The 19,586-nt window shown below is 33.8% G+C and overlaps 2 protein-coding genes across 6 annotated transcripts in view; one reads left to right on the top strand and one right to left on the bottom strand.

Moving 5' to 3' along the window:
• Positions 1 to 19,586, top strand: part of LOC120772702 (sodium channel protein 60E) — a 284,826-nt gene that overhangs the window by 81,585 nt on the left and 183,655 nt on the right. For all 4 annotated transcript variants that reach the window (XM_040101447.1, XM_040101445.1, XM_040101446.1 and 1 more), the window contains exon 2: positions 13,408 to 13,616. In XM_040101447.1, the coding sequence (XP_039957381.1) occupies positions 13,408 to 13,616 (209 nt within the window). The remainder of the gene's footprint in view (positions 1 to 13,407; positions 13,617 to 19,586) is intronic.
• LOC120772703 (mitochondrial thiamine pyrophosphate carrier-like) overlaps positions 7,209 to 19,586 on the bottom strand; it is a 150,410-nt gene continuing 138,032 nt past the window's right edge. For both annotated transcript variants that reach the window (XM_040101448.1, XM_040101449.1), the window contains exon 3: positions 7,209 to 9,168. In XM_040101448.1, coding sequence (XP_039957382.1) covers positions 8,039 to 9,076 — 1,038 coding nt within the window. In that variant the 5' untranslated portion in view covers positions 9,077 to 9,168 and the 3' untranslated portion in view covers positions 7,209 to 8,038. The remainder of the gene's footprint in view (positions 9,169 to 19,586) is intronic.

Raw genomic sequence — 19,586 nt, 5'->3', positions numbered from 1 at the left:
AACAGGCGTTGGTTTAACATGTTAGCCGTTGAAAATTTAGTAGCAATTTCGCAACAAAATCTAAAAAACCCTTTCATAGATTCAACCGTCATGTACTATTGACTTTAATTTCCCAGAAGTCAGCCGTAACAACTCTCTCCACTCATGCAACATTTCTGCAGTGGAGGCTCAATTAAGCATCCTTCAGTTAAGAGCTGATAATCGCTAAGTACTTCCCACTTAAGTGCGCCCAAACACAAAGCCAAGGCGAAACAAGGACAAGCAATGCGTGAGAGGAAATGCTCAAATGAAATTGAGGACGTCCGAAGTGCGATATGAATACAAGGATGAAAAACCTACACAAATCAACAAAAATAGTACAGAGTAAAAATATTGCTCCTTACTTAAGAAGATGAATACTCAGGAAGCATTGGTGTGACCGAGCAAGTAAAGAGTTGGGTAGCAGGGCAGTCAATCATCTCTGTTTTGCCATTGACATCTTATAAAACCCATTAAGTTGGCAACGAACCTGAGCTGTCAATAAACGGCAACCAATGCAACTGTTGCTACTACAACAAAAAGTGATGAACGCAGAACATAAAACCGCCCAGCTTAAGCATGGAGAAAAAGAGTGAGTCCTCAACACACCCAGCGAGGACAATAACTCAATGGCTCAGCATTCAACAAGCAACGCCGCTGTCATCACTCAAAATATCCCCATGCAAATATCGAACGACACCGAAACAGATGAAGAAACTGCCAGAGATGTATCGAACGGTAACTACCAAAGGGAGGTTGGAGGGGTGTTTAAATGCATAAATCTCCGAGTGGAAGAAGAGCAAATTTATGAATAACTCAATAAATACGAATGGGCAAACTGTCGAAATTCTGTGTCAATGTGTGCACAAGCGAAACGAAATTGCGTGAGCAGACACGCAGCGCCGGTGAGCGTCGTTGGAGCGGAGCGCCAGCATTTTGCAGTAGTAAGTAGGAGTTGCCAGGCGAAAATGTCCACTGCTCGTGTGGGCGAAAATCCATCAACTGTCAAAGAAAATTGTGTTTTGCATTTAAATGAATATGGAAAATGGCATTCGCGTGTTGGTGAAAATAAATTCACTATATACAAGCATACGAAGATATATTATTTTCACGATGAAAATGAAATGCATTAGCAGAGCTGTAGATATTTATGCCAATAATATGATTTTTGTACATTTATTATTTTTATTTTTATACTTACATTTTAGCAATATAATTTCACCACAGAAAATGTAGAATATGCTTTCGAATAAATTTATGACTTAATTTATTATATTTATTTATTTTTTGTTTCTTTTCAGATTACTTTTATTTAAATTACTTCTTTCAGTAATTTTTTGTCTGGAATATGCACGCTTAATTGTAGGCAACAATAATTTTGATTGCTTTCTTGCCATAACCACAACTGACTACGAGGATATCGTTCTATCTTTCTGTCATACTATACAAAATATGTTGCCTACATTTAGGCACATTTTTTAATTTTTAAATTCATTATATGTAACAGCAAACGATTCGATGCAAAATTTACGAATTCATGAATTCTGGTGGGCTATTTCAAACCTACGATTGAAGTACTGGCGCAAAAAAAGCTTTTCAAGAAAGATATATACTAAAAGGTGGCAGCTTAAAGTTTTTAAGACCACATACATAAGAAAGTATATAAAACTAATCAGCAGGTCTTGGATTTCGGACACAATTTCCCATTCAAACGGCTCAATATCTAAGTTTTTTTATATTTCCAATATCAAATTATGTATATAAATGAAATTTTTATAAAAAAAATATAGTAAAATAATTTTGACAAGATAGTTAAATTTCAAATTTTATTATTTTTATTTTATATTTTTTGTTTCTTATAATAAAATATGAAAACACGAGGAACTTCATACCAAACGAAATTTAACTGATTCATAAATTAAATATTATTAATTTATTTAATGACTGTAAATATTAATAAATAAAATATTATATATAATTCCATGTGCACAGTATTTTCAATTCTTAAGATCTCGCCTTCAATTTCGAAATATTAAATGTATTTCCACGGGTGAGCATAGCAATATTCACACAGTAAGTAGTTATAAGGATTCCCATCAATTATTTTTGTACATACAATCTGGCAAAACTGTAGAGAACGATCAGCCTATGAGTAACTCGAACATTACACGACAAGAAATTGCTTTTGCAATACACTCACCTTTTGCTATTACATCACTCTCAGCGTGAACTTGAGTCTCTCAGAGTCTTGATATTAATTTTTACACTCAATTCGTTCAAGTTGACGATCAAGTGATATATGTAGTTTAGGAAAAAGATCCTAATGAAATATAAGTATAGCAAATCCATTCTATTATTAGCTCGTGTGATCAACTAGAAATTAAGTTTGTGTACACGCAAACCCCATATGGGACCCATATGTTTTTTCGCTTGGCGATCATTGTGCTAGTTATGAGCAGAATAAGTAAGTATCAGGCACTCATAACGTAGCTGTAAGCAACTGTCTTCAGCCATCTACATTTCATTATTGTAATAATAAAGAAAAACAAATGCTGGTTCCAATTATCCTCTACGTTCCTCTACCACTTAATGAATTACACAGCTCAATCCCATTAAGGAAATAGCTTCCAAACAACAATAATTTTATTGCGTTCCAAATTCTCAAGTTTTTTCACGCAAATATGCAAGTCTTCTTGGCTTTGAGAGACTCCAGTTTAAGGGAAAACAACATCTCGACAACGATCTTGCTGTATGTATGTATGTACTTATAAAAAAATTAAATGATCGATCACTAAGAAAGTAAGGCAAAGCCTCACTGAGCCACCCGGCACTCATAACGTGCCAGTAGGTAGCGATTCCAAACAGTATAATAGATCAGCAGTCAGGAAGAAACAAAAAACAAAGACACGTTCCAAATATTCAACTTTGCATTGGCGACATAATAACAGCATACTGCAACAACAATGCGCTTGACTTTATTTTATTTGTTGCTCCTTCTGTAATCCTTTAGTTGAGCAATGATTTTGTTGTTACTAATATCCCAGTACTAGGAAACAGGCGAACTCGGAATAACAACACGAAAAACATCAGCGTGCTTTATGAATGCTGGGCGCCTGCTAGTGCACAAAATTGTGTGCCCAAGGCTATTCGAAATATCAGTTTTTCATGATCGCAGAGGAAGAACAAGACAGGAAGAAAATTTGGTTTTTCAACTCATTTTTACCACAGAACTACCAGGCGAGCATAAGAAAACACAGTCTCGCCTAACACAAAAACAAATATTGGTTTCATAAAACAGATTCCCTGCCGATGTACCGATGTACTTCAATGTAATATGACATTGCTTGTTGTTGTGACTTAACAAAAATTGCTATAACCAGTGTTTGCTTATATTTTCTGAGCTCCTGCTACACACAGTTTGGATTATCAAATAGATCAAACGATTCTCGGGAACACGGCAGACAATTTTTTGCTGTTGTGTTATGAAAACACCGAAAAAATATTTAGCTCATATACTATTGTATCACTCAGCTACCAAGCAAACATAGAAAAGTGGAAGGTGTCAATATTTTCAGCACCGCAAAAACAAATATTCGTTCTAAGCCGCAGTTTTCTATAGCCTTTCCCAATACACCCTATCATTGATTTGGTTGATCTATGCAAAACAGCTGCAATAACAACTGGCTGCGCTAAAATATTTGTTTCACTATTTCCAATCGTTTCATTGACCTTCTTGTTTGGTTGGTGTTGTAGGATTACACTTTTAAGGAACAACAAAGAATTCTTGTCCCTGTTTAGGCAAACTAAATCATATTTGGACAACCGCCTCGTTATTTATGTGCTTCTGGTAGGGAAGCCAAATTTTTGTTCAGCAACCAATTATTTCATCTTGATCTCTGGACTTACTTTCTCATCACTTATGACGGCCTAGTGCTTAAAACACCTTTTTAGTTAAATATAAAATAACGAAAAATTTCTTTACTAAGCCTATCAGTTCAGCTGCGCTACCAGGCAAACATAAACAACAAAAGTCCGTTTGCTTCGCGAATATTTACTGCGAGCGTCACAAAAACAACCATACGTTCCAATTCTAGGCAGATCGCTACTCCCACAAAGCAATGCAGTGAAAGCAACAAAGTGCAATAACACATTTGTGCGAGTATTGTTGTTGTCGTAGTTTGTGCACTGGAAGGCAAAGCATATTTTGTTGATTTCCATCGCCATGTGCTCGTACTTTATGTTCACCTGTGCGTTTGCTGGCAAATTGTAGTGCGCATTTCTTCTTCTGTCGATGATGCGTGATGACGACGAGTAACCGGATATGTTGGTTTCATTAGGGCTGTATATAATTTGGATATGGTAGTAATTAAAAATATCTAATGCTATTTGAAGGATATTGGAAAGTGTGGTTCGTAATTTAAAATTTAGTAAATATTGTCTATTTAGACTATTATTATTATCTATTTAATCAAAAAAGTTACATTAAATTTTATAATAAGATCGGAATAAAAATAAATAATAAAAAATATAATAAAAAAAAAAATTTTAAAAATATAATAAAAAATTTAATAATAAAAAAATTTTAATAAAAAATCAATAAAAAATAAAAATAAAAAAAATTTAATAAAAAAATAAAACTAAAAAATTTTAATAAAATAAAAAAATTAAAAAAATTAAAAAAAATAATAAAAATAAAAATAAAAATTATAAAAAATAATAAAATAAAATTTAATATAAAAAAAATAATAATAATAAAAAATGTTTAATAAAAAAATAATAAAAAATAATAAAAAAAATATAAAAAAACATTAAATGTGAATATTAAAAAAATAATAAAATCTATATTTTAAAAATAAAAAAAAATATTACATTTTAAAAGTACAGAAATTATAAAGAAAGAAATTTAAACAATTTAAAGAAACAATTAAAAGATTATGAAATTTTAATAATAAAGATATAATAAAAAATAAGAAATTAAAACAAAAAATAATAATTAATTTTTCATAATAAATAAATTATAAAAAAATAAAATTTAAAGCTGTAGTAAAAAAAAATAATGTTATTTAATACTTACATATGTATGTAAGCAAAACAAATTATAAAAATTTTATTTTTCGATTTTTTTAAACTGATTTGTGGTATCATAACTGTTTTTTTTATTTACTTGCAATTAAAATAATTAATTTCCGTCACATCCTGATTTGTGTAAAATATGTATGAATTTTAAATAAGAATAAGCTCCGCTATACCAAACAATAATTAAGTCCAAAGATACTATAGTTTTTAGTATTTAATTTTAAATAATCTTTTTATTATATATTTGTGTTATTTGTTTACTTCTTGTTTTATTTTACGTTTTAGTTATTTTATTCATATATTTATATATATTTCATACATTTATGTGAAATATGATCTTTCAGCTTATTTTACGTTTAAATCTTTTTAATTTTGTTTACATTAATGTTGCCGAAATTGTATTTTATTTTGACATATTAAGTTGTGCTTTATATTTTTTATGTTTTTTATATTTTTTTTATTCTATTTTCTTAGTAGTAGTATCTACGTAATTTATAAAATTTAATATTCAATTTATGAATTTTCAACTTTTCTTTATTTTATTATTTTTATTATTATTATTATTATTATTATTATTATTAATGTTGTTAGTAGTATTATGTTTATCTATAATCTATATTTATATAGATTAATAATTGTTTCCTTTACGTATTTTTTAATAATCTTGGAAGGTTTCTTTTAAATTAATTAATATTATTAGTTTGTTTTACAAAATTTTATATTAAATTTATAATTTTTAAACTTTTTTCTTTATTGTTAGTAAAATTTTGATTAATTTTATTTTTATACATATTAATACTTTTTTTTAATCATTTTGAAAACTTTGCTTTTTAAATAACTAATATTATTAGCTTTCTTCTATTTATTACATTTTAATTTGTTTGCAACTTGATATATAATATTTCGTTTTAATGTTGTTGTCTCTTTTAAACTATTTCCATTATATTTATGAAATTAAATTGCTTATAAAATTCAATGTTTTTTGCATTACATGTCTTCTTTAAGCGAGTATTACAAAAATTATATTGTTTAAAAAAAATAAACTAAAAATTATTTTTAAAAATATTAATATTTTTTCTTGAATTCTAGTAATTTTTTTAGGGTTTTTGTTATTTTTTAATCATTCAAGTTCTTTTTTGTTAATTACGCCTGTTTTTGTTATAACGACTAAATTTTAGTTTCGAAAAAAAAACATAAACACAAAAGCAATAAACTGAACATTATTAAAAAATAATTATTTAAAAAAATATATAAACATACAACATATATGTATGTGTGTAAAAATATATGCATTTTGTTTTAAATCTAGTAATTTTTTGGCTGTTCAATATTTAATAATTAAAGTTTATTCCTTCTTATTAACGCTTTTATTTTCCATAACAATAAATTTTTGTTTTCAAAAAAATAAACTAAAGATTATTAAAAAAAAATTAAAAAAAAATATTTAAAAAAAAATATTAAAAAATAAAAATATTTTAAAACAAAATTAAAAAAAAATTAAAAAAGAAAATTTCAAAAAAATTAAACATTTTTTTAAATATTTAAAAAAATATAAAAAAATAATATTTTAATAAAGCATAAAATTATATTGTTATTTTTCAAAGGAAAAAAATATAAAAATAACAAAAAAACCGAAAAAATTGCTGGACTTTAAGCAAAAAATAATATTAATATTTTTTTAACAATTTTTAATTATCTTTTTTTTCTAAAATTATGGTATTTTTTATTATTTCTATATCGATGCACTTTTACTTTTATTTTTTGTTTATATTTTATTATATCTACTTTTAGTATGACAGTATATTATTTATTTGAAAATAAGTTTTTATAACTTGCTTTGTCAATTTATTTATTTATTTTAATTTGAAGTTGTTTTGCTGACATTAGCTTGGTTTTGTATTAATTAATATTTAAGATATTAAACTTAATTGACATTTTTTGAGAATAATGCTATTCAATATTTTATCCTTTTCATGCCAAGACAATTAATTTTATAGATTTAAATTTGTTGTTTTTTAAACAAAATTTTTTTTCATTAAATATGTATTTTTTTAACCAGTACTTTGAATTTAATTCAGTTGTTCCTTTTGTTGTTTAAATAAATGTTCAAATAATTACCAAACAGTCAGCAAGCATTTATTGTGAAATCTTAGACAGATTAAATCGTCTTAAATATAATTCGCTTAATTACTTGTCTCCTTTAATAAATAAAATAATATACGAATTAAAAAAATATATTATTATAATTAACTATCGAAGCTTAAGCTGAGCAATGTGAGGATGAACTCGCATGCGAATGTAGGGAAATGCGTTGTAAGCACATTGAATTCTTCCACTTCTTACTCAAGATCTTTGATGATCATTTAGCAGATCCTATTGTTAAGCGTGTTTAAATGGAAAAGCATTGGGCATAAATTACAACAACTGCGTTTGCGTTAAATACAGTTCAAGCAAAGTAATTTTCAGCTTACAAATATGTGCTAAACGACATATTGGTGGGCATCTTTTTGTCCGCGAAATCAAACTACATAATGCGAGTAGTACAAGTAATATTAGGAATATAGAAAGAGAAAGAGAGAGTGAGAAAGAGATAAGGGGTAAATAGTTAGTTTTAGCTTAATGCTTAATGTATGTCTACACAATTCAATTTAGTGCTTTCGAGTGTTTTCAAAACGATATCTCTAGAACTCTAGTATAAGTATTTTAGTATGCAAATAAGTAAGCGAGTAAGTAGTATTTACTATAAGCAGTGATATTTTTGTCTCTTAAACGCTATCACAATCTATATGCTACGCTCTTAGAGTATATAATGAGGTAAATATAAGTAAAGGTGCGCCCAGACAAAGCCCAGAAATGCACACCTCAGTCGAGCCGATACAATCCACGAGTTAAAAATGTTCACTTTTTACGCCTTTTTTCCTCCTACAAAGCCTGCATGCGTACCTTACGATTGGGCCGGTGGAGTGCGTCCCTCACCGAGGTGATAGTAATGGTAGAGTATTAATTTGCACCTGTCATAGATGGTGAAGTAGAAGGCGGTCATGAGACCGGATTTGATCAGCGTCGGATACATGCCCTTGTAGAAGCCGCGTACACCCTCATCTTTCATCGTCAATTCGATGCAATGGAAAACGCCTCTACAGCGTTGCGTGCGTCCGAATTTCGTGCGATGCTGTTCGAAGCCCTGCACCTGCAAGCGCTTCTTAACGAAGTCTAGCGGATAGACGACCGCCTTGGAGGCGACACCAGCCGCACCGCCGGTGCATAGCAACACCCAGGTGGGCAGCAATTCGTTGCGCGCCAACGGTGTACGCACCAGCATTTCATTGAACTTCTTATAGAACATAAAGTTGAAACCGACCAATGGCACAATCTGCACCAGCGTCGGCTGTAGGCCGCGAAAGTAGCCGCGTATGCCTTCGGTGCGCCAAATCATCGGCACAGCGTGGAACATGCTGCGATAGCCCTGTCCGGGATCTTGTGCCACGATGCGTGTGCGTATCACATCGAAGGGAATGGAGAAAATGGTCGCCACGCAACCGGCAAAACCGCCAGCTAAAAAGTTCATCGTGTTCATGTGCGTCGACATGAAGGGTGAGTCACGCATTATGGCGCGTATCTGTTCGTACGACCAAAATTGTCCGACACTGTACACTACGCTCATAAATTGCCCAGCATTGTGTCCTTTGAAGAGACCACGCAAACCCTCCTCGTGATAGATCAATTTGCTGGCCTGCCACAGTGAGGTGTACTTGCCTTGCTTGTGCTTGGAGAGCGGTTCGACCTGCAGCTGGAAGCGTATCTTCAAGACGTCGAATGGCTGCGTGATTGTACGTGTTAAAGCGCCCGAAATTGCGCCAGCATAAATTTGATTCAGTTGTGCTTGCGCTGAGGTGTAATCGTCGTGCGCGGAGGTGTGATGCACGCTGCCCTCAAAGTCGGATGGCTTTGGCAAGCGCAGTTCGGAGCTGGCTGGTGCCATTTTCGATTTGATGTCTGAAGTAGGCGGCAAATAAGTGTGGAACTGTTATGGTTTTAGGCAGCGCTGAGAAAAGCGTTTGAAGTGGAGTTCGTCTGGAAGAAAACGAAGAAAATAATTAAAAATTTGATTAAAGGATCAATGTAAAGCGAAAACTTAAAGTATTAATGTATCTAGAATATACTATATACAAGTATATTGAAGACCCACAACAGAGCAGTTCGTGCAGCCTTTTCCAGCATAGAAAAATATGCGAGATGGCTAGTCTTGTGGAGGTCACACAAAAAGATCTCGCGCTTCTTGGGAAGTACGTCACTGTTGGCAGCTACAATAATCTGAGCCTAGAAACCAAGCGCAGAATCACTGTTGACAACTGGTACTATTTTGGGATCGGTAGACAACTGAGAAGCAGATTTTTCTCTCGACGAACAACATTTACGCTCTATAGGTCTCTCATTATTCCCGACTTTCTTTACGGCGCAGAAACATGGACAATGTCGAACAGAAAGAGAGGGAGAGAGAGGAACAGAGAGAGTGGGAGAAAGAGAGAGGGAGAGAAGGAGAGAGAGAACTGTTCTCCAAAAGGTCTTTTAAACCTTCCGCTTCAGCGATGAATATTGAAGAAGATGGAACCACGAACTGTGTGAGCTCTTCGGCGACATGTATACAGTTAGACGCATAAAAATCCAATAAATGAGCAGCCTCATGGAAGAGGATGCTCTAGAGAAAAGCTCCTTCGATTCGAGACAAATGGTTGGAAAACAGAAGTAAGGGCGCCCATACATCTGATGAAAGGACCAGGTGTAGAGCGATCTTCTTGCACTTGAGCGTAACTTCACAAGATATAGATATAACTTGCGAAATTTTAAGTTTTCGGTCCGGAGCGCCACACGATAGTGGCAAAGAGAAAGTTGAAGTAGAAGTTAAGTTAGTTAACAGTCTTTGGCCATGTTTCTGTGGCCACATATAATTGCCGAAAATTCAACCTCTCCCAACGCTCAACATGAGAGGAGCAGCGTTTTGGTGAATCGGTCAAGCATCCAAATATATGTAGTAACAGTCTCAACCAAAGAAGATTATTTTCCCAGGAATTAGAAGCACTACCTTAGTAATGCAAGTAGTAATTGTCCATAGTGTTCTCTGCAATACAAATTGAGGGCTTCAGATATAATTCGAAATATCGAAACGACATTTTTCACACAAAATTTCGGACAGGAACTGGTAAATCAAACCAACCAACTTTAGCCTTTAGATAAAATTTGGAAATCAAAGCTTTTTCGAATTTTTCTAAATGAATTTTGGAGCGTCAACGTCTTTGAAGTACTACGGAAATTTGAAAAATATGAAAATTGCCTTGAGGAATTCAGTATTCATAGAAACCCGCTCTAAGTTAAACAAAGATCTTATTAGCTTGGCGCTTAAGGGTAGGCAGCTCAGTGCTTTATACTTAAAAACGTTGCCTACATTTAGGATTACGACTTGAAGTGATGTTTATATACATAGAAAGCCATAAACCAATAGGAAAAATAATTGTTAACAGTGCCAAAATAAATATAAAAAATTACTCAAAGTTGATCGCTTCCGAAATTCTACGAAGCAGCAGTCTTATATATGTAGGTAAGAGTGGGCTCAGCGTTAAACTCCATATGTAAGAATTGTACAAAAAAATTTTCCAAGCATCCACACTCACAAAACATGCAATACACATATACAATCCTCACTTCAACTCCCAATAATTTCAGCTACGTTTATCAACTCAATTGCACTCGTAACAAATGCGACGTTAACACGTGGACCATGTTATAAATTTCTGGTCATTTAGCCATTATTTAAATCGTAAGTGTAATGTGAACGTTTTCGTGATAACGTATCTCCTAAGGGCATACCAGTCAGGACAACAGTATTAAAGAAAAAACCAAAAGAGCGCTAAAAATGGAATGAAACCAATCAAGCATTCTATGATTCTTGCCACATAATATACGAACATAATTTCAGGCCGCAAGTTTCAAATGGTGCGTAAGTAATTGTGTTAACGCAGAAGCGTTGTGTGCAATAAAAATGATAATAAAATTCATTTGAAGCGAAAGTATTGTGTTATACTATTTATTTTTATGCTTTCCTCTAACATCACAGCCCACGTTTGGTTTATCTCCTGTCTGTGTCCTTTTGTGGTGAAAACGCTTTGAAAGCGAAACACTCTTACAGAATGAAACCAGACCACAAAAGGCTGGAATATGATCCCAAAACGGGCAGATACACGTGTTTGCGCTCAATACAAATAAATTGAAAGCAGCCGCAAAATATACGAAAAAAAAACCAAAAAAAGTATCAATTTGGTATATCTCCTTTTTTGGCTGCTGGTTTGCTTGTGAGGATGAGCTATTTGAGTGAAAGGAACAGTGTTTACAAAAATAATGTGTGACATGAAGATATGTTATGAAATTAACGGGTGATCCAAGGAGAGCTACTTTTTTTCAATAGCCTTTTTTGACAGATCACGAGTGTGTCGTGTCAAGCTGTCATGTTATTTTCGGTCAGCAGACCGTGGAGAGTCCTATCGGCGCTGCAACTCGGACTGACGTACGGAACGAGTTGGCGCATTTTACATCGAGATCTTAAATTGAAAGCATACAAGATAGAGATTGTATAAGAACTGAAACCGGTCTTGAAAAGTTTCAAGAAGATCCGACGTTTTGGAGCCAAATTTTGACCAGCGGTGAAGCCCATTTCTGGTTCAATCTGTATGTAAACAAACAAAATTGCCGCTTTTAAGACGAAGAGCAACCTGAAGAGATTCAAGCGCTGCCATTTCATTCCGAAAAAATAACGGTTTGGTGTGGTTTGTGGGCCGGTGGAATCATCGGTCTATATTTCTTCAAAAATTATGCCGATGAGAACAAAACCACCAATCACAATCATTATCGCGCCATGAAACCAACTAGTTGATGCCTGAAATTGATGTTCGTAATCTCGGCGTCATTTGGTTCCAACAAGACGGCGCCACTTCCCACACACCGCATCAATCAATGGATTTATTTAGATAACACTTCGATGAGCAGATAACTTCACATTTTGGGCCGATCGATTGGCCAAGAAGATCGTGTTATATCACACCGTTAAACTTTTTCGTGTGGAAATATGTACAATCTAAAGTCTATGCGGACAGTTCCGCTTCGATTCAGGCCTTGGAGCAAAACATCACGCGTGTCATTCGCCAGTTACCTGTCGAAATGTTCGAACCAGTCATCTTAAATTGGGCTCATCGGATGGACGGACTCAGACGTTGCTGTCGTCAACACTTGAAAGAGATATTCTTCAAAAAATAAATATCACAGAATGTTCTTTCGAGTGTTAATAAACATTCCGAATTAAATTTGAAGTTTCTGTGTTTTGTTTTTTGAAAAAGTAGGGGAACCTAGAAATAATTCAGCCTTTATAATGAACGAGTTACAACCCATCGGACCTTTGTTAATTGAAAGGACTTAATTTCAGTGCTACTTTAAAACATTCGCATAAATGTAACTTTAGTCTACTCGAAAAAATATATTTCACCAACCAGATTTAAAGACTGTTGCAGTCATTTTCTTGTCCAGCATTGTTTCACCGGAAAATAGTAATTGCGCCGAACGAAACGGAACCATTTAGATGACGATTTTCTCTTATTTCTCGCTTTATTACACTTTTGCTTGCTTTGTTTTACTTTCTTTTTTGTTTTTGCAACTCTACTCCACTATTTCACTAGCCCTTAGCGGCTTACGCCAGTTTTACTCAACCCTTTAATCGCGCACCGTGTTAGTTGGACACAGCTGCCGACGGCCATTCCCAGGCCATAACATCATTTTCGGCGAACCATTTACTAGATTATTTATGGACCGAGTGAGCATTGGTGAAATTAGAACAACCACAAGCACTGTTACCAAGCGCATGAAGCGGCTACTGAAACCGATAAACCGCCAAGTAGATGAGAGAAATAGAATTGAAAACTTAAAAAAAAATATATATATAAAAGCCTTTTTTGCAGCCGGATCAACGTCAACATGCAACTTTTTTTTTTTTAATCCCACACGCTTAGCAGCACGACCTCAATTCAGGAGAGTTTATTTCAATATCCGTTTGAGGCCGCCAACAAATAAACAAATCGCATTGCAGCACAAACAAAAATTCGAAAGTTTCCATTTCAAGCATTTGGGAATGTTTTTGCAACACTTTTTCTATATACACAAATATATGTAGGTATTTTATAGCAGTATCTCTCCTGCTCACTGTCTAAGCTTGAATTTATTTTTGTGTGTTATTTCATCATTTGTTTTTTGTTGTTTATTTGTATCTTGCAGTTGCCAAACATCAAGTCGTTGCCTACACACAAAAATCGCAAATCAAACATGAGAATCGTCACATTCAATTGGTGCGTGAGTATGGCTTCCATCCGAGGACGAAGGCGACTGTCGAGGATGGCGACGTGTTGCCAAAGAAATTCGAACCGTTTCCGGAGAATATGTACGGCAAACCTCTGGAGGAAATTGATAATTTCATCTATGAAGAGGTAAGTGAATTTTATTAGCAGTATATTTGGTGCCATCCATCTGTTGAGAGCATGAAGAATGAGAGTGGCGGTGGATGATGTGCTGCTTTTTAAAAAGCGACCCGTTTTGGGTCGATTTCAATTTGGGAATATTTTATATATTCGGCGAGTGGAGAAAGTGCGACGAATGGTAAATAAGAAATATGTGATATTTGAAAAAGATAAAATTTTAAAAGAGACTGGTCCAATTATAACTAGTTTTTGACTGGTCTTAATGTTACTACTTGATTGGTGATTCATAATTACAAAGAGAATATATTCAGAAATTGATGAAACTGTTATTTTAATCTTACAACTGATTAAAATTTTTTGAAAATTACATCTACTAATTAATATGTGGGGTTTATACTAGTTAATGAAGGATTAAAAATTGAATGCTGACTTTTTGGTGAGATTAAAACGATTGTTTATTACGGTTTTGATGAAAAAATTTGAAAGAAACGTAAAACATCGTACATATCAGGAATATGTACTTCAAACCTGTGGCACATTGGATTAGACAGATTTGTACAAGTTCGAAACTAGTTCAAAAAAGCTTGCATATTAAAATAAAAGTATTTTCTACTTACACAATACACGAGAAAAATAAAATTATTTTTGTCAAGATGCAACTAGTCCATTGGGCACTAGAGTGTGACTAGTTAAAATAAAATCAGAATTTATAAGCTACGGAATAATTACAGTACAAACATATCAGGACTGAGTAATTCAAACCTGTGTCATAAGGGACTAGTCAGATTTGTAGTAGTTTGTAACTAGTTAAAATATATGTATGTACTTCCATAGTAAAATAAAAGTATTTTCCTGTTACTAGAATAGACGCTACTGGAAAAAATAAAATGCAAGTATTTTTTTTTTCTCAAGATGCAACTAGTCCACTGAGCACTAGTGTGCGACTAGTTAAAATAAAATCAAAATTTATATACCACGGAGCAATAACATTTGCTATCTGCTCTTAAAAAAATTTTTAAATTTCAAATAGATAAAATAGTACTTAATTTGAAAAAAGGAGTTCGAAAAAAATACAAAAAATTTTACACAACAAAGGTTGTTGTTCTACATCGAATTGATTAGTAAAGCTTTGTTTTATTTTTTTGGTTGAATACATATGTACATACACCAATGGTATGCTATTCCATCAGTCAATCAATCAATCTAAATCAAGTGACCCATTTGTCATCCTAACTGATGTGGCAAGTTGCCGTTGCCGTCAAGAAGCGTTGACACTTCGAAAGCCTAAAATAACAACGATGTTTGCGCAAATGACCCATCAGTGTTTGTTTTCTTATTTTCCACCACTTTACTATACATATATTAAACGTATCCTGTACGCGGAGCGAACTCTTGCCTCAACCTACACCTGCTGTTATTTATCTAGTCAGTCAGTTGTTGGCTGATATTTGCTCGCCAGTTGACTGTCAAATGTTTTGCTTTTCGATTTCCTGTTTGATCGGAAATTTTAGTATTTGTCTTTGCACATACACACTTGAGCAATCAGTTGAAATGGCAGAGTTGGGGGAGTACGTGCATGCAAGCATAGGTACACTTCATGGTCCTGCCAATTGTTTTCTTGTACGGCAAACTGTGCCAAAAACATGACATGACAAGCAATGAAGTTCCCAAACTGTCAACAAGCAGTGACGCATGTAGAATCTTGCTGCTGGATAGTGTCCGCAAGCCAACTGACAGGCACAGCGACAATTGGAAAGGTGATACATACAATTGACACATCATAGAATGGCAATACTGTGATAAGGAATTGTAAGTGGCCAACTTTAATCTCATGGGTATTTAATGAGTAGAATTTTCTCAGATTTGAACTTATAGTGAATAGTAGATTTATTTTATAGAAAATGAGCGCATTAAACACTTTCTTTGAAAAGCATTTACAACTCGCCTCAGTTGGGTTGAAATTCAGACAACTCAACTTGTAAAACAACTGAACTAGGTTAAGACATTTTCTCAGATTTTAACTGATAGTTATGGTAGATTTATTTTATAGAAAATGAGCTTTGTTTGAAAAGGGTTTACAATTCGACTCAGTTGAGTTGAAATTGAGGCAACTCAACTTGTAAAACCGCTAAACTAGGTTAAAGCATTTCAAATGACAACTAGTTTCAGTTAAAGTTGAAATTTTATCAACGTTGCAAACCTAAAAAAAAGTGACGATTTGACTGATAATAATATGCTATAATTCAGCCACTTATGCTTTTGTAAGTTAAAAATAGCTGAGTTGAAATTCGGACAACTCAACTTGTAAAACAACTAAACTCAAATCTGGTTATTTCCAATAACAACTAATTTCAGTTGAAGTTGTTCTGAAGTTGCAAACCTAAAAATTTACGATTTCACTGATGGTTAAAAAACTTATGGTTTGGAAGAATAATTTAAAAAAACAGTTCAGATTCAGAGCAAGATAAACTTTCAAAGTACGATAATTTTCAAAAAGGGATCAATTTCATTTACACTAAGAAAATTTTATACGTAACACTTAGGAGAAACGTCTTGAGATTAATCAAGTTCCTTAAGACATCAAATCTACCAGCCGGGCAACATTTCCGGACGACTTAGTGGTTTTAGTAGCGCATTTTGGCAGATTCATCCATTACTTTCTCTTATTTAAGCGAGCAATTTGCTTTTCGTTAGAAGAAAGACCCCACCAAGGAACTCAGGGTTTATAAACAGTGCCGTTACAAACAAATTATGCGACAACCTAACTTAATTATTTGCCAGATTGAGCTGTTATACGATCAAATTGGAAAACTACAACTGAGGTTTAGTTGAGTAGTTAAACACAATAGGCTAGACGCCGGACGAAATGATGCTTCAAAATTAATATTAATTCAACAATTTTTCAAAATCAATTACAAATATATTAACTGCTAATAATGAGTTTTCTCTTTGATGTGCTTTTGACAACCTTATGGTGTAGCTTAGGGTTGTAAACAGTGATAACATGAACAAGTTGTAAAACGTTGACAACTCTCCATAATTTTTTTTTACGCATTGAGTTGGGATACGGATAAATTGTGAAATTTCAACTGCAGTGTAGTTGAGTTGTACGATGCAATAGGCATGGTAATTTTTGTAAGACGAAATGATGCTCAAATTGTAAAATTTCAACGCAAGTACAGTTGAGTTGTAAGTCACAGTGGGCATAGTAATTTTCGTTAGACGAAATGATGCTTAAGAATTGTAAAATTACAACTGAAGTGTAGTAGAGTTGTAAATCACAGTGGGCATGGGAATTTTCGATAAGCGAAATGATGATTAGGAATTATGAAATTTCAACTGAAATTTAGTTGAGTTGTAAAATACATCAGGCATGGTAATTTTCACTAGACGAAATGATGATTAAGAATTGTAAAATTTTAACTAAAGTGCAGTTGAGTTGTAAGCCGCAACAGGCATAGTGAGACCGGTTTTCGGGTTGTCCAACATTCGTGGTAAGACCTTTAAAACCCATGCAGATAAAAGTGCTTCTAAATTAATCTTTATTTTTGGAAGGTATTTGGTATAGCAAGAGGCTAATCATTTTTCTATGAAGGACAATCAAACTAAGTGTTTCTCTTGGGGATATCTTATGGGTTACGCAAATATAGTTCAGTTCTCACACCAAAATGATCACTTATGCTTTTTAAATATGGTCTGAGTGGTAAATTTTTATTGAAAATTTGAGTTTTATTTGGTAGCTCTTAGGTTGAATGTTAAGTAAAATATAAATTGAGCTTTCCAAACCTATTAGAATGATTTTATTGGTTACGTTCAAGCTATGTCATCTACTATGACTTTCAACACGAAATAAATGCTTGCAAAAATTAATCTGGTCCTAATCATATGAATATTTCTAAATTTGGATTAGTTACTCTCATTATTTCAAGGTGTTGAGACAAAACCGGTTACGACAACAAAAATGACGCTCTGAAGTGAGAAAATTGAAAGACAATTGTATATACTAGCATAGCTCAAAAATTTATGAATGGCTTGAAATTTAAGGCCGAAAAGGACAATATTAGAATCATTGCAGTTTCTATTTCAACTTTGTGTGAGATTAGCCAAATGAAAAACAGTGAAATGACAGAATGAAAACTCATTGTGTCTTCAGTTGATATGCGCTACCATAGATCACGTCACTGCAATATCAATGGTTGCGGCATGACGCCTACATCAAATTCATAGATTACCACTTTTCTCCAAGAATTTTTCCAAATTTCAGCTTGCAAAGGCGGCGAGGGGAAAATTTCGCTCTACAAATGCCAAACAATGTGAATGCCTGCGGCGCAGCAGGCAAGTAAAGAAAGCACAGAGCACATAGGAGAAAATGAGGGGGCGAAAGGCATGACAGAAAGCAACGCGCAGCATATTTCAGAGCCAATGAATGCAACGCTTGTTGACGAGTGAACAGGAAAATTGCATTTTCTCCGAAGCCAAAAGGCAGCAGAAAGCTACGGCAAGGCAAGAAAGCTGAAGGAAACCAAGCATACGCGTGCTTAGCTACTGGCGGTTGGGGCGTATAAAGAAATTCGCAATTATTATAAAACAAACTTGTGTATGTGTGTGTGTGTGTGTGTATAAGGCGGCATGGCACAGCTACAGTGCAGGATAAATGACATGTTCTGCGGCGGCTGACAGCTGCAAATAAATTTCACTACAACAGTTTTGCTTAGCTGCCACTGCAATGCGTCGAGATTTATGCGTTCCAACAGCACGCACACACACACACACACACACACACACACACACACACACACACAGACGTATAGAATAATATTACTTTCGCACACACATGCATAGATATTTACATATATCTCCACTTGTTTCCGGCAATCTTGCGGCGCATTTTTCATTTTTATGTCTGCTGCTTCACTTGTAAAAACTCCACACACATATATATGTACATATATGTATGTACATGTATACACAGTATGTATGTGTGTCCTTTCAAAGACACTTAGTCAGCGCTTAAAGAAATATGCTAACTCGTTGCCACACCATTGAAAGCCACAAAGGCAAGTGTCTACTTACAACTGCCAGTACACCAGTGCGTATGAGTAATGTTAATTATGTGTGCGACGCGGCGCATGTGAGTGTCTTACCTTTGACCAGTCGACAAAGCGCCTCACATAAGTAGCTTTAGAGCTCATATATTATTTGTAAGCGTAATAAGTTTAGGAATTTGTTAGCGGCTATGCATTAGTTATGAGTGGAGTTAGTAGAGCGCAAAGCACTACTTACACACATACAGAAACAGCAGTATATGGGTTGTGTTGCCGTTCTGCGTATTAACGCTTAATATGTGGACAATTAATCATTCATCAAACTGTGTTATATACATTATACATTTGTATACGTGTGTGTGTGTGCAATCGGACGACGCTTGTCCTCTGCTGAAGCACGCAAAGCTCTCAACTCGCCACATATGTCACCTGTTATTAAATATTTGCTTATGTATTTGTCATATATTCTGTTATATACACATGCGCATACTATATCTTATTATTATTGTATTTATTGGCTGCGTCTTCTTCTTAGACTCTCTTTTGAGCTAGGACTTATGCGTGCGGCTAATTTGTGGCGAGAAAGCATTGTGGCGAAGAAAGTTTAAGTAGCAAACAATTGATTTAAATAATACATTATATAATCATTAGTTAGCAGCAAAGTTCGTTCGCTTATTAAAAGGTATATAAAGTAGAAAAAAACATGTCAAAAATATTGTATACCTGAATGAAATGATTGTCATTTTTTACTTTTGCGGTAAAAATAAGTAAGTTTTTTTTTTATATAAATATGTGGTTAGGAATTAGTATAGAGCACTTTAACCCACTAAGACCATTTTCAACATTATGTAATTCAAAACCAAAAAAAAATGCTGACGCCAATTTAAGGGGCAGACGTAGTGTAATAGCCTTTGGAAATGCGAATTTTGAGAAT

The sequence above is a fragment of the Bactrocera tryoni genome, chromosome 3 (assembly GCF_016617805.1).
Source record: "Bactrocera tryoni isolate S06 chromosome 3, CSIRO_BtryS06_freeze2, whole genome shotgun sequence".
NCBI classification, from domain to species: Eukaryota; Metazoa; Arthropoda; class Insecta; order Diptera; family Tephritidae; genus Bactrocera; species Bactrocera tryoni.
This window is presented reverse-complemented; position numbering and strand designations above follow the sequence as displayed.